This window comes from Diceros bicornis, chromosome 14 (genome assembly GCF_020826845.1).
Source record: "Diceros bicornis minor isolate mBicDic1 chromosome 14, mDicBic1.mat.cur, whole genome shotgun sequence".
In the NCBI taxonomy this organism is placed as follows: domain Eukaryota; kingdom Metazoa; phylum Chordata; class Mammalia; order Perissodactyla; family Rhinocerotidae; genus Diceros; species Diceros bicornis.
The window spans coordinates 7,618,712-7,638,906 of NC_080753.1; the positions used below are offsets into that span (position 1 = coordinate 7,618,712).

The 20,195-nt window shown below is 38.5% G+C and overlaps 2 protein-coding genes across 5 annotated transcripts in view; one reads left to right on the top strand and one right to left on the bottom strand.

The window, feature by feature from the left end:
• EYS (eyes shut homolog) overlaps positions 1-5,738 on the top strand; it is a 1,424,867-nt gene extending 1,419,129 nt beyond the window's left edge. Inside the window, exon 40 of the mRNA XM_058554077.1 lies at positions 4,549-5,738. Within this exon, the coding sequence (XP_058410060.1) occupies positions 4,549-5,738 (1,190 nt within the window). The remainder of the gene's footprint in view (positions 1-4,548) is intronic.
• Positions 5,739-12,508: 6,770 nt separating this feature from the next.
• The window catches only part of PHF3 (PHD finger protein 3), a 104,387-nt gene continuing 96,700 nt past the window's right edge, over positions 12,509-20,195 (bottom strand). For all 4 annotated transcript variants that reach the window (XM_058554081.1, XM_058554078.1, XM_058554082.1 and 1 more), the window contains 4 exons: positions 19,935-20,082; positions 17,840-17,929; positions 15,606-15,801; positions 12,509-15,369 (listed from right to left, as the gene is read on the bottom strand). In XM_058554081.1, the coding sequence (XP_058410064.1) occupies positions 13,250-15,369; positions 15,606-15,801; positions 17,840-17,929; positions 19,935-20,082 (2,554 nt within the window). In that variant the 3' untranslated portion in view covers positions 12,509-13,249. The remainder of the gene's footprint in view (positions 15,370-15,605; positions 15,802-17,839; positions 17,930-19,934; positions 20,083-20,195) is intronic.

The window sequence follows — 20,195 nt, forward strand, 5'->3', positions numbered from 1 at the left end:
TTTCTTCTGCAAAATATTTTTTAAATTTTACATTTAAGCTTTTCTTTCATCTTGTTCCTCAGAAAATGAAATTTTGGTATTGAGAAATAATTAAATCCATTTATTTTTTTTCTCATAGTCAACAAAAATGGTGCACTGATTTTCACAATCTAATCTAAGTAGTTCTTTTAAAGCTGTCTCAATATGCTGCTAAATGATGAGAAGATCAAATAATTAGACCAAAGTGTTTCCATCTCAATGCACCAGTGAAATACCTTCAAAATAATTTCAAGGAGAAAAGACAATTATTTCAAAGAAAAAGGATAATATGAATGAGCTACAAAATATATCTTAGAAGAGATTTGTTCTCCTGAGATTTGATATTTGGTTTTAAATTCATGATTAATTTAAATCTCCCTGTGGAAATGCCAAATGGGAGAATCACGCGCAAACAAAAAATGTCTACTTATAAATCAAGAGACATTAAAATACAATCAGCTTCAGTTATATTGCTCATAAAAAACGCAAGGTTAACCTTTGAGTGATAAAGGCAGAACATCAAGAGATATTGAGGACTGTGACTGGCCAAAAATGTTGTACTATGGTTTTATAATCAGTACACTGGACACATATTTGTGTTTATGCATATAAAATAAAAGCTCACATAGATTAACACACATGGGAGGGCAAGAGCACATTCTCTTACATCTGTTATTAAATGACATCGTATTTCAGTTCAGGACAGGCAAGAGTTTCCTTTTTTCTGCCATTAGGCACTAGTTACAAAGAGAGCTGAAAATAGATTCATGTCATGATTGGCGCTGCAACTGACACTTATGTAAGGAAATCATGAAAATTTTAAAATATTAAAAATCTAAGCCTACATTCTCAGCCTTAGATTAACCTAAAGGTAATTATCAGATGAAAGGCACAAACTTATTTATTAGCAATCAAGTGGTGTAATGAAGTGGTGAAGTAGGTTTCATTTATTTAAGGTTGCATAAAATGCAGGTGACTGTCCTGTACTTTGTACCCTCACTAAGGGCTACTTCTGATAAAAACATTAACCACGCCGTCCAGCTCATCCTCTGCTAAGAGGAGCTGTTAGTTAAAAATACACAAACACTTAATACACAGTGTCAAAATTTAGATTTTCAGCAGCCAATTAGGTTTTCACACGTGGAAAACCAGATTCTCAATTAACAAGGTTTCTGTGTCTCCTGAGAGGTTAATAATTTGAATACTCTCAAATAGTGTAAAATTTAAAACAAAATAATTTGAAAATTATCCTGGTTGATTTTAGATCTCTGATTTTGGAAAGAGGTTTTAAAGAGATAAGTCCTTGGCTCCTGTTTATCTGTTTCTGCTAAATATTTAATACCTTAACATGAGGTTTTTGACACACAAAAACTATCAATATTACGTTAAGCACAAATTAATCACAGATAGCCTGAGTTCATCTTGATATAGTTATAATCCGCCCAGACAAATGTGTACTTAAAAAGCCTAGTCATCCACAATGTAAAGTTAACACATATTCAAACAAACAATCAAAGATAAAATAAGTTAACATTACCTTCGCTTTCCTTTTCTAGAGGAAAAAGTATATAAATCTTCCCCAATATGCCGCATCTGTAGTCTCTTCACAAATGTTCGGTCCTACAAGGTTTCTCTGGTCTATGATGCACCTCGGGGACGGCAGGTGATGGGGTGGAGGCAATGGCAGCACAGAGGGAGGGCCCGAGGCATGGTTAAACAGGCAGTCAACAGCCGAAGTGAATTCCTTTATGATCTTCATTCCATCTACAAGCTCAGTTTCTTGCAAGGACTGTCCACTAGTGGTGGGCTTTTAACATTTACTTAACCTAATGTCAATCTGTACTCCTGACCCATGACTACAGAACCATATTGCAGTCAACTAAAATAAAAGATCTGCATGAGAAAAAGTTGCTAATACCACTATAAGAGCAATTTTAGCTTCCAGGGCCACAGAGGGAGACAACCCCTTTTTTGTCAATTCTTCCTAAGACGAGCATACCAGCAAAGCCATGTTAAAATAAGCCTTGCTTGGCAGAAGCTATTCTCCCTGATCTTTCTTCAGGTTGGCAACTTGACCAGTGCTGTTATAGATCACAGCTTCAGCTTTCCTAATCATTTTTTAGGAACTTTTTATTCCAATGTAGCTCTTCACTGTAAGATTGTTTACTACACGACACTCTACAAGTAGCACAAAAACTTCTTCCATAATCCTGGGAGAGAGAATTGGTTTGTGTCTACTTGCAGGCCACCAAGTATATTCAGAGTGCTATAAATTTTTAAAATTTAATATCAATTATGTTTCATTGTTCTAGCTTCTTGTGGTATAAAAAATTTAAATGATTCAATCTGTATTTAATTTTTTCTTATATAACCTAAAAGTTTGTAATGCTGCTTCTCTTTCCTTCAACTTAAAATGCTGTTCATGTTAGAAAATAAACCGAATTTTTTCCTTTTCTTGAGAAATTTTTAAAAACAATTCACATCATTAATTTTTGCTTTCAGCCTAAAATTAATATTTGAGAAATACTCTGAGTCATCTCACCCCACCTTCATATAAAGATATTTCTTAATTCAACAATTATTTATTGAGCATCTAATTATGTGCCAGGCACTGTGCTAGGTGTTAGGGATAAACTATTGGGCCAAATCAGACACAGACCCTGTTCTCATGCAACTAATAAGCTAGTGGATGAGGCAGCAATTAATCAGATAATGACAGATGTAATGACACAGAAGATTATATTCACTGGAAATTCTCTGTGAGGAAAATGATTAAAACTAGAGAACCACACTTTGCATGGGCTCATATACTTTTCTCAGGTGGAAATGATCCGTGTGGGACTGTGGAGTTGCTAGGTCTCCCAGCCGCCCTCGAATGGCCTGGTGTGGACCACCAGGGGGAGCAGAATGAAAGGACACTGCAGGAGGGCGGGGAGGCAGCGTGGCACTGCGGAAGGAGGAAGAGGAAAGAGTAGCATGTGTCAAGAAACTTCCCTGGATAAGAAATGGAAAGAATTTTTCATTGGTTGTGAAACATTAGGGGGAAGGGAAAATGCTGTTTTGAGCAAGATTTCTGCATGGTTTGTTACGTAAACCACCTTGTTCCCGTCTTGAAGCAATCCTACACTGAAGGGCTGCGTTCTTCTCCCACGCATGTAGAGCTGCATTTACTCTTCCTCTGAATGCCTCACTGCAGCTTCGCACACGTGCTGGATCAGATTTGTTCACACGTCACTATATAATTATAAAACGAGATAAATATTGTGAAGGAGAGAAACCTGGTGCTATTAAGCACTAATAGAAAAAAACCTGACCATCTCTGGGGAATCAAGGAAGACTTCTCTGAGGAAGTGGCATTTGATCTGAGACCTGAAAGATGGGTAGGAGTTACCTAGATGAGGTGGAATGGGGTGGAGTGTCCCCAAAAGAAAACAACATGCACAAAGGTGATGACACCCTGACAAGCTCAGTGTTGCTGGAGTAAAGAGAGAGAAAGAGGGGGGATGCGCTCCAGGTCAGGCGGGAAAGGGGCTGGGACCTGTAGAGTCTTACAGATGTGTTCAAGACTGTAGGTTCTTATCTCAACAACAGCGAATACCATTCAAGGGTAGCATAATGATCAGACTTTCATTTAAAAAGACCACTTGCACTTCAGCGTAGATTAGAAAATTAATTAGAAAGGAAGGAGAGTGGGGAGGCTCTAGCAACAGATCAAGCCAGAGATGATAGTAACTAAGGTGGCAGGAGAGAAGTGGAATCAAGATGTCCACAGGGAACCAAAATGCTAATAAATCTGTTTGATTAGAGACCTATCTTGTGATAGATTGTGTGTGGCGCAAAGAAAGGACAGTATCAAAGGATCACACCTAAATTTTTGGTTTGAAAATCTGGATGAGCCACTTGACTTACTGAGTTGGGGAGACTGAAGAGGCCAGGTGTCCGGGAGGAAGTTCACAAACCGAGACATGAACTCTGGAGCTTGAGGTACCTTTAGAACACCCAAGCAGAGGTCTCAACTAGGGATTTGTGTACTTGTAGACAGACTCTGATGCCAAGGGCAGGGCTGAACCTTTGGCGAGCGTACTCTACGAGAAAAGGTTCTCGTGGCACCACTATTAACTGTTCTTACTTCTCTTGCCTGCTGCCCCAGTTTTTGTCAAAAACACAATCAGTGGCTTGGAGTAAAACATCCAAGGTACTTATTTTTACACATTCACCCGTAACTAAAATCATTAAGGAAAAACCTCACTTTAACTTGGTACCACAATACATTTATTCAGTGCCAAATATTTACAACTAGGGACAACTTATGTGGTCAACTCCTGAACAAAACAATGCAGGACATGTGTATGAATGTATACACATATATCTCCACTTGTAAATGGAAACGAAAGCCTCTAACAATTGTGATCAAGATTTGTTACTTTTTTTTCCAAAACCAAAACTTATTCAAGCGGCCAGAATGGGCAAGTGTTTTTAATGGAGTAACATTTTACCGTTACTAATTAAACTGGTTTTCTTTCTCAACAGGTGATTTTTTATGTCTCTCTTTAGTAAACGGTTCTGTTCAACTTCGCTACAACCTTGGCAACAGAACTATCATTCTAGAAACTCTCCAAAAAGTAACTATCAATGGAAGTACTTGGCACATGATCAAAGCAGGAAGAGTTGGTGCAGAAGGCTACCTGGATCTGGATGGGATAAATGTAACAGAAAAAGTCAAGGCTGAAATGAGCTCCCTGGACACAAATACGGACTTCTACATTGGAGGAGTGTCATCCTTAAATCTTGTAAATCCCATGGCAATAGCAAATGAACCTGTAGGCTTTCAAGGTTGTATCCGAGAAGTTATTATAAATAATCAAGAATTACAGTTAACTGAATTAGGAGCAAAAGGTGGTGCAAATGTAGGTGACTGTGATGGGACAGCCTGTGGGTACAACGTGTGCAGAAATAGGGGTAAATGTATAGTAAATGGCACAACTTTTTCTTGCAGATGTTCACCACATTGGGCTGGAAATACATGTGACCAGTCGTTGTACTGTTTGAATAACCTTTGTCTCCACCAATCTATATGTATACCGGACCAATCATTTTCTTACAGTTGTTTGTGTACTTTGGGTTGGGAGGGAAGGTATTGTGAAAACAAAACTTCATTTTCAACTGCAAAATTTATGGGTAATTCTTACATTAAATACATTGACGCAAATTACAGAATGAGAAACCTTCAGTTCACTGCAGTGTCCTTAAATTTCAGTACCACCAAAACAGAAGGCTTAATTATATGGATCGGAAAGGCTCAAAATGAAGAAAATGATTTTCTGGCAATTGGTCTCCAGAATCAGTCCTTGAAAATTGCAGTTAACTTAGGAGAAGGTATCTCTGTACCTATGATTTATAGCAATGGCACATTCTGTTGTAATAAATGGCACCATGTAATTATAATTCAAAATCAGACTCTTATTAAGGCCTACCTAGATGACAATCTAATTCTCTCTGAGGATATTGATCCACACAAAAAATTTGTTGCTCTGAACTATGATGGTATTAGTTATCTAGGGGGCTTTGAATATGGTCGAAAGGTCAACATTGTTACTCAAGAGATTTTCAAAAGAGATTTTGTTGGCAAAATTAAAGATGTATTTTTTCAGGATTCAAAAAAAATTGAGTTAATTAAATCAGAAGGATACAACGTTTATAATGGAGATGAACAAAATTAGGTTGTGCAAACTAATACCGGCAATTTTAACATACAAAATACATATGTAAATGTAGTTATTTCTTTGGCACATTGTCTACTGGAAATCGACTGTTTACTGTTACCTGAGATAGTCTAAATGCTAACACATCTTTTTTATAAGCTTATAAAATCTAGCTAAAGAAAAGATTCTGGTCGTTCCCTACATTCAATTTATCTGTAAATCTGTTAATTTCTAAATTTATACTCCATTAGTTCATTTAGCATTTATTTATCTATGGATTGTTTTTAAATAAAATTTAGGTGGGAATGAATTAGTGATACATACAAAGAAAAATAATAAAAAAGCAAGTTATTAACCAAAGGAAAAATAAAAATTATGTAAGAAAGGAAATATAGTCTATTACATGGCTCAGCTATGAACAGTTAACATGATTGCAATAAGATGAAATTTGAATATCGAATTAAACCAAAAATTATTGCATGGCTGCGGGAAGGCGGAAGGTGGGGGAGAGGAGAGTTGGCTGGTGAGAGTTAAATCCTTATCTTCCACAATAAGTTATCAATAGATATTACAGTTTTTGTAACAAACAAAATAGCATATACATGTCACATACAAATCTGAAGGCAAATATCCTAAGAAATGTCTAAAAGAATTCAAAGTGGTTACTTCCAGGGAGAATAGTAGTGCAGACACAGTTGGGTTTTGTTTATAAACACTGTAGAATTACTTGACTTTTTAAACCATGTACTTATATAACTGATCAAACTTAAAAATGAAACTTCATTTAACTTTTCAAGTCTATAGGTCTCAAAATTGGGCATAAAACAGGGTCTGAATAATGCCACTAAAAATTATTGTCCTGCTAATATCTGTACCATTACAAGTATAACTTGAGGGAGAGCATGGTACCCAAACACCAGTTACCGACACAACTGTGAACAGCATTTTCACCCCCACCACTGCAGACTGGGGGAAAGCCATTACTATTGTTGTTACTTAGCATTTTCAGAGTTTGACATTTATGACAATTTTGCCACCAAGAAAGCAACTGACAACACAAGACTGACACAAAGCACTAATAAGCAGAATAGGACTATGTGGACAAAAAAAAATCTTGGTAATAAGCAGCATGTAAAGTTTAAAAGGAAAAATATGTAGGGGCCGGCCCGGTGGCGCAAGCGGTTAAGTGCGCGCGCTCCGCTGCGGCGGCCCGGGGTTCGCTGGTTCGGATCCCGGGCGCGCACCGAAGTACTGCTTGGTAAGCCATGCTGTGGCGGCGTCCCATATAAAGTGGAGGAAGATAGGCACCGATGTTAGCCCAGGGCCGTCTTCCTCAGCAAAAAAAAAAAAAAAGAGGAGGATTGGTGGATGTTAGCTCAGGGCTGATCTCCTCACCAAAAAAAAAAAAAAAAAAAAAAAAAAAAAAAAAGGAAAAATATGTAATTATTAAATGGAGAAAAACTTTACAAGCAAGAGGACTGACGCACAGCTAACTTCTCAATGCGATTAATAAGCAAAATCTGCTTGTGCAGATTCCAGTCTATATAAAGAAATTAGGTAAGCAATTTATCATTTGAAAAACTTCAAAGATTTCTTCCTTTTTTTGCCTTATTTTTGCCACTCCATTGCAATCAGAAAGCTACATTCTTTGGAAGGCCCTAGAACCAAAGTTAAGAACTCTGGCACCATTCGATGGGACACAAATTGCCCCCAGATGTACTATTCCTATTAGCACGAGGAAAGTATGTGAGCAAAATATAATGTAAGGTAGAATTGCAAAATGTCTGTACACTGATTCAAAGGTTTTTTGGTTTTTAACAGAAACCATGCAAGACAACTCCATCCAATATTTGCTGAAAACTTTGACCTAAATTTGCTTTAGTCCATACCATTTCATTTAACTTTGGAGATATTGAGGTGGTACGAAAAACTGCTCTAAAGAAATTCCTTTTGATAGCTGATAGTCAAATCTAACTTTTAAAGATACACATTTTATGTATCAAGGCAAGAAAGCTGTTCAAGGGAAGGTTACAAAAGCTTCAAGGAAACTGAACCCCACCCCATCACAGTGGGCCACAGGTTCTCTCACAAGACAGTGGGCCTTCCCTCAAAGCAGCGCTTCCCTAAGTGTAGTCTGAAGACCCCTGGGGGCCCCAGATCTTCTCAGGGGATACACAGAGCACTTACCTTCCCAACAACAAACCCGTGTGAAGTCAGATTTTTTTCATGTATTTCAATCAAAATGACACACTGCAAACACTGCAGAAGCAGATAAGAGAACCTAGCTGTCTTCAGTTAGACAGTGGAGATGCACAAAAACGAAAACGACACTCTTCTTACTCAAGTGATTTAGTTTGGAAGTTATTTCCATAACAAATAATTTTAAAATTTGTAACATTTTAATTTCTAATATGCTAAATAATGATAGATACAACACACAAAAACAAAAGCTCTTTAGGGCTCTCAATAATATTTAAGAGCGTGACAAGGTCCTGAAAACAAAAAGTTTGCGAATTGTTGCTTTCAAAAGCTGCTTCTCACAGCTGCAAGTCTACACTGCAGTTGTCGTCTACGCTACACTGCAGTTGTCGTCTACGCTACACTGCAAGCTCCACGAAGTTGGAGGCTAATGGCAGTGCTCACCATGGAATTCCAAGAACCTGGCAAATGCCTGCAGAACAGGCACAAAATACATGAAAACTGAAAACTGCTACCTAGAGATTCTCCTATAAGCCAACATGGTGAAAACATTTTTTTTTACCTGAAAATCCAAAATTTCTTGTGGTGAATTATCAACATTATTCATTTTTGCTATTCTAGTGATGGTGATGGTGATGCGCTTATCCAGCACAAATAAAAATAACTGATACAGAAAGACCTCGAAGATAATTTTACTATACATGTTAGGATGCTTCTGAAACGAACTGTTGAATGTAAGCATGAGAACTTTTTTTAAAGTAAGGTGGAATACCTAATCCAAGGGATGGCAATAAGACTTACCTTCTTAAAGATTCCTTCTAAAGAGTAAGTTCCTACAAAACACCATCAGTTTGGGGGAAACAGTATTCTCTTACAATAAGGAGTGTTTTTAAAAGACAGCTTGGGCAGATATATATATGCATATATCCATACACACAGAAAAAGCATACGTGTATATCCATACGTCACAGAAAAAGTAAAGGTATTTGGGGATATCGGGAGGTATATTGGACTCACCTTTTCCTTACCTATGCTGAGATTTCCCCCAATGACTTGTTTTCATAAGATGAAAAACAGTGCACTTGTGTTTTCAAGACCCTTCTAGCTATCGACCTAGTATTTGTTTTTCAACTCACCCATTCACGTACGCTCTTGCTCTATACATGAATTACTGAAATTCTTTATGACATAGGAATCAAAGAATCAAGAGTGGCACCTTTTTAAAAGCAGTAACCAATTTTATTCGTGATTTGCTTTGCGAGACAAAAGTCAAATGCTTAGTATGGATATTGCCCTTTGTAGTCATTAGTAAGTGGTAACCTGACCACTGTTTTAGAGGGATCTGAGGAGATGGGAATAGTGCAACTGGTATATTCAAATGTTAAAATTAAGTAAACTATTTGCTTTAATAAGATCTGATTCATTAGCAAGCTCTCATAATCCATCCACTTGATTCATACTCTTCTCTAAAAATAGCTACTAGTAAAAACTAAGAGCTGATCATAAATTTACCAGTTAACATTTTTTTTGTGTGAGGAAGATCAGCCCTGAGCTAACAGCCATGCTAATCCTCCTCTTTTGCTGAGGAAGACCAGCTCTGAGCTAACATCTATTGCCAATCCTCCTTCCCCCCGCCGCCCCCCAAAGCCCCAGTACATAGTTTATGTCATAGCTGCACATCCTTCTAGTTGCTGTATGTGGGACGCGGCCTCAGCATGGGCGGAGAAGCGGGGCGTCGGTGTGCGCCCGGGATCCGAACCCGGGCAGCCAGTAGCAGAGCTCATGCACTTAACTGCTAAGCCACGGGGCGGCCCCTAACAAGTAGCTTTATGTTAACCCACACGCACATTAATATCCACGTGGTTTAACCTGTCACTCCATTTTCTTCTCTATTGTTATTTTTTTTCTTCACATTTAAATGTATTTACTATGGCCTTAGATGTTTTATAACTCCAAAAACTTAAGATTTATTAGTTCACTCACAACTAAGCTACAACTAGCAAGTTAAGAGCTGTAGCAAGTAGAATAACGGCCCCCCCAAAGTTGTCCACATCCCAATCCCCGGAACCTGTCAATGTTAGGTTTCATGGCAAAGGGGAATTGAGGTCACAGATGGCATTTAGGTTGCTAATTAGTGGACCTTAAAATAGGAAGATTATCCTGGCTTATCCGGGTGGGCCCAATGTCATCACAAGGATCCTTAAAAGCAGAAGAGGACTCAGAAGGGAGGGTCAGAAACAGCACCATGAGAGACTCCGCCCCACCTTGTTGGCTTTGAAGATGGAGGAAGGGACCACGAGGCAAGGAAAGTGGGTGGCCTCAAGAGCTGGGGAAGGCAAGGAAATGGATTCCCCCCTAACGCCTCCAGAAAAGGAATCCATCCTTCTGACACCCTGATCTTAACCCATTGAGATCTGCATCAGACTTCTGATCTACAGAAGTGTGAGATGATAAATTTGTGTGCTTTTAAGCCACTAAGTTTGTAATAATTTGTCACAGTAACAATAGAAAACTAATAAAAGAGGACTAGAGAATTAGGATTTGAAATGAATACATACTTCACAAATCTGTACAGAGAACCCACAGGGTTTGGGTTGTCCTGCTGCCCATTCTGAGGAGTTGGGCTGCTCAGGAAAGGGTTTCAGACAGGCTGGTGGAATGGGGAGAGAAAGGGCTGTGCAAGAGATATGTAACCATCAGGCTTTTGTCCTCTCTTCTGTTCTCAACTGTCAGAGCACAACTGCCCGCATCGGGACTGTGGAGAAAAGTATAACTGAGCTAGAATTCCAGCTCTGACAACAGTAGTCTAACCTTGGGCAAGTTTTTCAACTTTTCTAAATACCAGTTTTCTTAGCCCTAAGTCTTCACCTTTCAGGCTGACCAAGGTTTACAAAAAGCACTCGACACGAAGTTCAACACACAGAGGGTTCCTGGGCTTTCTTACTGCCACGAAGATTACAAGGGGGGAACTTTATAGGTGCTGAGATCCCGGGTACATTTTACTTAGTAGAGGAATGTATAAACTATCTTAAGATGGTTCTAAATGTTAAAAAGCGTCAAACTGTTTTTAAACAGCAAGTTTTCCTTAAAACAAGAGAAACTGAAAGATGAACTTCATATAACTCACGAGTTTGTGTGAAGCTGGTTGTAGGTGAGACTTAAGGACTGAGAAGGACTTTAGATCTACTGCTCATTGAAAATTTCTTTTTCCCTTTCTGTCCTCACAAGTTAGAACCTCAGTCAATAAGCCCATACCTGCTCTCCACAATATCTCAGTCAACCGGGGTTAGGAGACCTGGTTCCCACATTCAGTAGCCTTGTAATCCCAGGAGACGGTCATCACTAACAGGGGTCTATACAGGATGTATCAAGATCCAATGAAATACGAAGAAAGAATTTTGAAGTAAGCGTTAACAATAGTAGGTGTAAGAAACCGTTGCCTCAGAGGTAATCAAAAACTGACAGAGGCTTTCTTCCATGGTTAACCCATTGTTCTTGTACCCTGCAAAAGAAATCTGGAGTCTGATGAACTCCCCACCAGAGAAGTCAGTGACAGCAGACTTACCACATATATATTTGAAATCAAAAGCTAAGTTGTTTTGATTTGAGGTGGGTTTTTTGGTAAAACCATGACAATGTCTTCATAATGGTGCAAAAGACGACTGACCTTAGGTTCTGTTTGTTTGCAGACTGACTTGTTTTCTAATAAGTTAATTTCCAAAAGAAAAGTAGACCAAAATTAAACAAACTTTTATTTAAATACAAGTCCTCTGTTTCAGACTTTTACGATGATAAATTTCAGAGGATACGAATGACAAAAAAAGGGTTTCAACTTGTTGCAAATTAGACGAAATGTGCGGCTTTGAATTTCTGCTCCTTTTCTCTCCAGTGAGAATAGCAAGGCTGATTTAGTTTCAAAACCTATTTTTAACTCTAGTCTTTAGACTTTTTAGGAAAACAAATTTTATCTTAATTTTGTGAAGTCACATATTTTTCTTCATTAATATAGGTTAAGTAAAAATACTGGTTTTTCTCTCTTTTTGGTCTCAAGTGTTAGCATCATTTGGTAGCTATTGTTTTAAATTACAGCAATCAATACAGTACGTCGTTTAGGACATAAATAAATTTAGATTGGGATTAACAATAGCCTCCATGTGCTTTCTATGTCAAGCAAAACTAGAGAATGAAATTGTAGATTTACCTTCAAAACAAATGAGGGTTAATTACACATTTTATAAAAAGATTCACAACTCATTTTTCTTAAATGAAAGTTCTGTGGTCTTACAATGATTAGTCAGCGTACCAAATTTTGATGGTGCATCAGTTTTCAGAAACACCTACAAAGTGGGTTATACCTGCACCGTTTTTCAGTGGTAGTTCTCAATTCTAGCCTCTTCCAGAACTACACAACTTATCTCAATAGCCTATAATCTAAGACAGAGAAAACATTTTTCTCTTCATCTAATGCCTGACAAGAGATAGCCATGCCTGTATATTCTTGGCTGAGTAAGAGAAGAAAAATGTCTGACAGTAATTAAAGTTTTAAAGAAGAAATTCTTTTACTACTGAATTTCAAATCACACACAAAATAGGTGAGAAATTCTTTTATCATATTTAGAATCAAAATATCCCTTAAAATATTTACATTTTACAGTAAAAAGGATAGCAAAACACAAGATCATGTACAAGCTTAAGTATTCAAGTTTCTGAAGAGCCAAAAAGGTAAAGGAAAATAATGGCCTACCACAAAGCTGTAGTACATGGTGATAGATGCCTTCAATGAGTGCAGACTAAAGCAATCAATGTACTCCTTGGGTTTCTGATTCTTGGTCAAAAATTGGTCAACTAAATGATTAATATAATCTGATTATGAAGTTGCTTGGCTTTTTGTTGCTCCTCTACAGTTTCTTTAAAAACAGTGCAATTTAAAACAAACTTACAGAGCACACATTACTCGCAAATTAGTCAGTATATAAAGGACATTCACTAGAGGCAGTAAATATATTCCGTAGTTAACTATATTTACCAATTAAGAAATAAAACTAAAATTTCTAAGCCTTTATTGCATATTAATAAAACAAATCTTTGAATATACAGCAATGTAAAACTTTTAAAAATATTAAATTCCTATAACTAGGGACAGTGGTGTGAAGAAGGGATGATGAGCACTGGCACAGAGCACTCTGCACCAACACACAGAATTTATTATTCTGCAAACCACCAATATTAAAAATTTAAAAGATGGCACAATCCTAGCAGGCAATCATAAAGTTTGTAAGATACGACATTTAACAGTTGTTTAAATGCAATCTTGAAGCAGCCTGCAAACTTTACCTTTTGCTCTTTGCTCTGTCGGTGTGGTCCCTATCTTTGTGGTACCTATCTCTGTCCTTTTCTCCGTCTCTATGTTTACTTTTCTCTCGTTCTTTGTCCTTTTCATGGTCTTCACTTTTAGGTTTATCTGGTTTCTTGTCTACACTCCTGCCATCTCTGCTCGTTTTCCCATCTGCTCCTCGATCCCCATGTGACGGCCGGGCCCTCTCTTTATCTTTGTGCCCTTCCTCCCTGCTTTTCCTGTCTCTGTCCTTGTCTTGGGTTCTGTCTCTGCGTCTATGCCTTTCAGATTCTTGCTCCCATTCCTTTTCATGTCGTTCTCTTTTCAAGTGGTGTGAATCACTATAAAATCTCTGGCGATCCCCTTTACCCCTACTAAATGGCCTATCCAGTTGCTGTTGGTCTTGCCTACCCCAAGGGTCACTATGGCGCCTTTCTGGTCTCCGAATGTCTTTAACCTGGTAAAAATTTTGTGGGCCTATATACCTTGATGCTTGTGCAAGGGGACCCATCATACGCTGCGGCTGGCCTGCCAGATGAACAACAGGTGGCCAGGGAACCATGGGGTTCTGAGCAAAGCCAAAGCCTGGAGGGGGGAGTAATGGGGGTGGCAGATGTGGTGGGAATCCAAACATGCTTTGCGGGGGGAGCTGAGGGGGCCCTGGGAATGGAAATCCAGAGGGGCCAGACTTGAGATGCTGAAGGTTGGGCTGTTGTGGCCTCATGGGGGAAAAGTTTGCACTTGTTCTGGGGCTGGTGCTTCTGGAAGTAAAGTTGATGCTTTTAGAAGGAAATTCTGATTGACATGCGTTTCCAACTTCAAAATGAGATGCTGCTGTTGCTGATCCTCTTCGAAACGGGTGGACAGTTTCAATATTTTGCATTAAAATCTCCTCCTGTAAGGGTTTTGCTTGTTCTGTTTGAGAAGTGTGTATGTTTTCTACTGACGGCGAGTTTTGTGCAACCCCTGAATTATCACTCTGCTGAACACATGAGCTTTTCTCTACAGAAGACAACTTTTCCTCTACATTGACTTGTTCTGTTAAGTGCTCCTTGTGTGACAGACCAGGCAGGGTGTGTTTTTCTTCATTCCGGCAACTGTCTCCGTCTTTGCTTTCTGAAGCCGTTATCTGCTGACTTCGTCCTGCTGCTTGCCTCGGATCCCTTTTCAGGTTTATAAACTGTGGGGACCTTGTCGTATTAGCAACAAGGTTTTCACTGCAACTCACGTTACCATCTGTGTTTCCTTTTCCTACATTAGACCTGCATGGAGAACTAGTGTTTGAAGTCCGATTATCTTGCAAATTATTCTCTTGATCTGGTACCAGCTGTCTTTTTAATGTTCTCTCTTTACTCTCCACAGCTTCCTCTTGTTTTGAGTGAATTGATAAGTTTGTTAAGAATGCTTCTGTAGAAACATCTGGTGGTTTACCTCTGAGACTAAGATTTGTCAAAGGTCCAGGAGAAAGGGAAGAGGACCCCATTACCGATGTTTCTTCTCCTGCTACCACTGAATCACCTGCAGGTTCTGAAAGATTATCTACTTTAACCTTTACCTCCTTGGCTTCACCATCAGTGACTTCCACTTTATCTATTTTCTCTGCTTTCGGGTTGGTTTGCTCATTTATAAACGGAATTTCTTTAAGAGTGTTTTGTTCTGTCACTGACTGAGCCTGTTCATATACCTGACCAGTAGTGCCCAAAAGGCTCTGAAGTATATCGTCCACTGGAAGAGGTTTGTTTGCTAATTCCAGAGCAGAAGGCTGATTCTCCCAGCCAATCAACACCCCAGGAAGGAATCTTAAAGGCTTTGGTGGCTCCTGTTTGGTTACCTCCACTAAAGGTTCAATTACTGCTGGAAGGTCTTCTGGAAGAGTTTGCTGAGGCTTATTTCTCTGCTTGTGTAATACAGTTGTAAAAGAATTAAAAAAGTCATTTTCTTCCTCTGGGGCCTCCTCTGTGGAAACTTCTATTTTGCTTTTCTTATCAGGCGGCAATGCCATCGGTACGCCCTCAGGAGTCTCGGCGGTGTGACCGGCACTAGCGCTATGCTGCCTCTTCAGTTTCTGACGAATAATCAAGCCCAACAACAGATTAGGTCTATGCAGCTCAAGCCCTGTATAAAACCAAGGACATCGATTAGTAGTCACTTTCAATCATTACAGTAAAGGGTAAAAATTTCCTTAAAAGGGTATAATCTAGCTTATTCTAGCCTATTAACTGGGTGCCTGTCCCTGTCAAGTCAGCTCTAGAGGGCTGGACCCCAAGAAAGACAGCAGGATCCGTTTTTTCCCTCTGGTCCCACCTCCCACTTCATTTTATTCACACTCTATTATTATAATGTATACCTACCAGGTCCATCAAAAGGCACAAGAGGGTGTGGAATTTTATCTGCAGCACCCAAAGGAATAAGGTACATATCTTTAACCTGCTTCATGTTGTTAGCAGCTACTCCATAGCGCTTTCTGCTGCTGAAGTATGCAAACAGCAAAGTATAAGAAATTTGATCTTCTTCAGTTACGGGTGTGAAGCGAACCACGCAAATTTCCTATTGAAGAAAATAACAAACGGTTGTTTAAAATGATAACCCAAACAACAGCTTGGTTTTAAATACGATTTCTCAATTACTAATAATCTATTGAATTTCATAATGATGGTTAACAAGTAGCATGGTTTACCCACTTAAATGCTGATAAGAATACTAAAAGGAAACAGCTCTTAGGAAAAGATCTTTGCTGATCCACTGATGGATTTGTTTTATCTGAAGGTGTTCCATAAGAAATTGAGTCCCAAGGTAATCAATTTGTTCAAGGTGACACACTTGTCAGTGGCAGAGAAGACATTTAAACCCAAGTCTTTTGATATCTTTATTATATCCTCATTTCCAATGTTATAACCTCCAGAGAGAACTGCCTGTGTTTTCAGCACACTGCAAATTAACAGGAGCTACCACCACCACCCTTATCCTGTACACATAGACACAAACGCACAAATCCACTGATAATCCAACTTACAGGGTCCAAATTTAGGAATAAAGGGGGATGGGTGAAAAGACCTCAAATAGACATAGGCCATCAATTTTGTAAAATCATTTGACTTAGGAACTTATTGCTTGCCTCTGGGTTCTTGGCTTTGTTTCACATAGAAAAGACTACCAATTTGGTACTAATTTGGTAGTGCAAAAAAAATGGATGCTTTTTCATGAAGGTATACAGTCCAAATGGGGAGAGCCAGATCTGTTGCAAAGCCTAAAGCGATGCAAGATCCTGGAGAAAACATGTGAATGAGCTGAACTACAGCTCCACCTTTTACAAATGTCTGCCATCTAAACTGTCCTCTCTTAGAGGTAACAAATATTACAGTGCCTCAGTCTGTTCAAGACAGAGGTATATTATAAGGCATTCAGCAGTAACATACAGGTAGATCAAGAGTGATTCCCAAAATGTCCAAGAATAATACCTCCTAATACTTGCCCACGACTTTTGCTGTCATGAGAAAGTGACAGCAAAGAAATATAGTAACTTTTTGAATAGTACTTCAAAGTTTATTTGTATTCTAACACTGTATCCGTTTAAATTTTAAAATCTATATCAGAAAAAAAAATTCTTTTCAGCTTAAGAACATCCATTTTGGATTACTTCTAATCACTAGAGACTCCTAATCTTAAGAAAGAGATAAAAAATTAATGTTCCCTTAAGATTCATTTTTTGAATGTCTATAAACATGCTAGGTACTCTCATCTTTGGAGGGAAAAATGATTTCTTCTAATGATTAAGTTTTCCTGTGTAGTACTGTTCTATGAGTTAAAGAAATGATAGAAAAGAGAGAGAAAAGAAAGAGAGAAATATTCCTGTGATAGAGGCTACCATCTCCCAGCACCTCCTCTCCTCCTTTTCTCCTCCTACGAGGATAAGCCCTTACCTTCTACCCGGGCACATGGCCATCCACCAACTGCGCTTCCCAGCCTCCTGCGTAGCTGTATAAGGAAGCCTATGTGACCATATCCTTGCCAACGGAAGAGAAACAACTGCAATTCTAGGTCTGGCTTTTCTAACAACGGGACAGGCATTCTTCATTTTTTCCCACTTGGTGCTGATAAGTCAGCTTGGACCACGTTTGACTGATAAAGGCGGCAGTCTTGGAAACAGCAAAAAATGAGACAGAAGGAGGCTGGTCCCTGAATGGTCCTGTAGAACCAGAGCCGCCTGACCATCCTGAACGACCACAACAGAAAAACAACCTTCTGTATTCTTTGAGCCACTATATTCTGGGGTCTCTGTTGTAGCACCTGAGCCAATGTCCTAACTAAACCAAATGTCTATAACCCAAAATAGGCGAAATCCCAGGACATATCTCAAAACCTACTCTAAAACTCTTCCAAAACACTGACAGAAGTCACTGAGAAAGCACACCAGAAGGAAAAAACCCACAAAATGAAAGCTGGGCTGTTTTGAGCGGTACAAATAGCTTTAGCTCAGTTCTGTTGGCATCTCCTGCAGATCTGGAATTTGCAGGGCTCCTCCCCAGGGACCTTGCATAAGAACTCTCAGGGGTTACTTTTCACGTATGCTCCCATGCTTCCTTACCTTGGTTCCTGACGCTTTAATTTTTTCCACATAATCCCAAACTGTCTGTGGCGATATCCTGCCTCCTACCTGAATACTATCTGGTAGATCCTGTGGTAAAAGATGAAGGTAGTCAATGTACACAGGATATCTTTATCATAATATTCATACCTCATACAAACTTAGCTCTAAGACTCATTTGAAATGGCAATAAAAAACAAGTAAATAAAAAGACTACGAAATGCATCAGAGAACAGAACAGAATACAGGGACAGCACTGAGGCTTCACCTCCAGTGTCAGCTCCAAGTGCCTGAGGTGGATGCCCAGAGGACAGTCAAGAGAGACTCAGGCCATGTCAGCTCCTGGTGGAGAGACAGCCCAGGAAAGGAGGAGAGGCACGCACGCCACACTGACAATCCAGGAACACCACAGGTTTCAGGACATCCGGGAGACTGCCGTTCCCCCTTCTCCTCTCGTTTTTCTTTTGCTGGCAGTGGGCAGGGTATGCCTTAATCACTAACAGCTGGATTTCAGATGTTATTGAGTTGAATTATAGAGTGTATTTTTATCCAGAAGAGAATAATATGGTAATAATGCAAGGTTCACTTTTTTAAAAAGGTACAATCTTTATGAAAACAGATGACTATCCATAAAATCAAGAACTGTGCAATTAAAAATACTTAAAAACTTTAATCAGAATGTTTCTATTTTTTCCAAGAAACTGAAAAAATCATAAAAAGCATAATTAATTGATATTAAATTCAATTAAGTTTATTTAAATTATTAATTGCTTCAAGTATTTTATTTGGGATTTTAATCCAAATCAAACTAAAAATAAGCAGAAAACAGAGGTGGAGTTCCAGAAAGCAACCACATAGAAACTGGCTCAGAAGAGAGAATAATAGTTTTGTTTAAAAATCAAAAGGGTTCCATAGTTCAGGACTTAATTCTCCATTTAAAAGAAGAGTTATCTTTACCATGGACTAATCAAAGACTAAATTTCTAAACAGATGTGTTCAAAAAGAAGAGCATCATGGGTCCATTTAATTTTTCTCCTACAAAGTCAACATTTCTGAAATATTATTTGCCAAACTATATGTAAAAGTAATAATTAGGTTGTTTACTAATCAAAAACACAACTGCTAAGCAAATAAGCTGATCGACATTAAATAAGCAACATCACAGTTAGTTAAACTAACTTCAGCCTAAAACAAAGAAAAGTAAAGTTTCGGGTAGCCTTAAATAGAACAGGCATATACATAATTTACACTTTTTGAAATACTGAAAAGAGTTTTTTAAAAAACTTTCACCTTTATGGTCAGCAGACTGAGAATGAATGGAAAAGGTTAATGTTAGATATGAACATAATTAACAGCAAATATAATCTTAACAAAAATACAGTATGTATTTCCTTCTGCCTAAACACAAAAAAATACAAACTTTCTTCAAAATAGTTCCAAAATGTCATACTTTCTCATTTACCATAATGTGATAATACTACAGCTGCTTATTTTCCATACATACTGCATAACAGTGTCTTCCTACTCCCTCAGGTATAAAACCAACCAAGGGCACCACTTAAAGCAACTACTGTCACTGGTCCCATGAGACCATCAACTAGCCGTCGAGTTTCAGCCACGGTCTGCATCTCATTCACAGAAACAGGCAGGTGAGAACTTCAGTCACGAAGCTGGGAAACACAGCAGCAGGGAATCAGAAGACTCGCTAACAATGGGAAATCTTCCTGACAGGCTAACACTGGAGGCTGTAAATACGTCAATTTTATATGTAAATCTATATCTAAAGAAAAACTTAGATATCTACGCAGACTTCTCAATTTTTAATTCTCTGACATGCTGAAGTTACATCTTGGAATGAGTATAGGGGATGTGGATTTAATACTTTTTGGAGCACAGTTTTCTACAGTTCTAAAACTCTATTTCTGAATTCATAATTCCATTAATTGAATGGTTTAAGGATCATTGTTGATAAATATTTTTTATTATGAACGAAAGTGAAATATTTTGATTATTTTATTATTTTGTTTCCTTGCTTACTGCTTTCAGAAACACATCTGTCAATCCGGGCACAGAAGGGCAGACAAGTTCACAGTACCTCTGTCAAGTACTCGGGGGAGCCAGACACTGGGTAGGCTTTGGTAACAAATTTTGCCACAGAAGGCATGTTAATGAACCCTTTCCAGATGAAGTTCAATCGAGCCAGGAAGGTAGACTCAACTTCCACGGTTCCAGGCATCTCTGGACTAAAAAATGACATTAAAATGTTTTCAGCCTACAGATATGCTCATGGATAAATGCATTTTCTACTTAGTAATCAATTATTTCTATTTTATAAAGGCTATTGATTAGAGCTTAT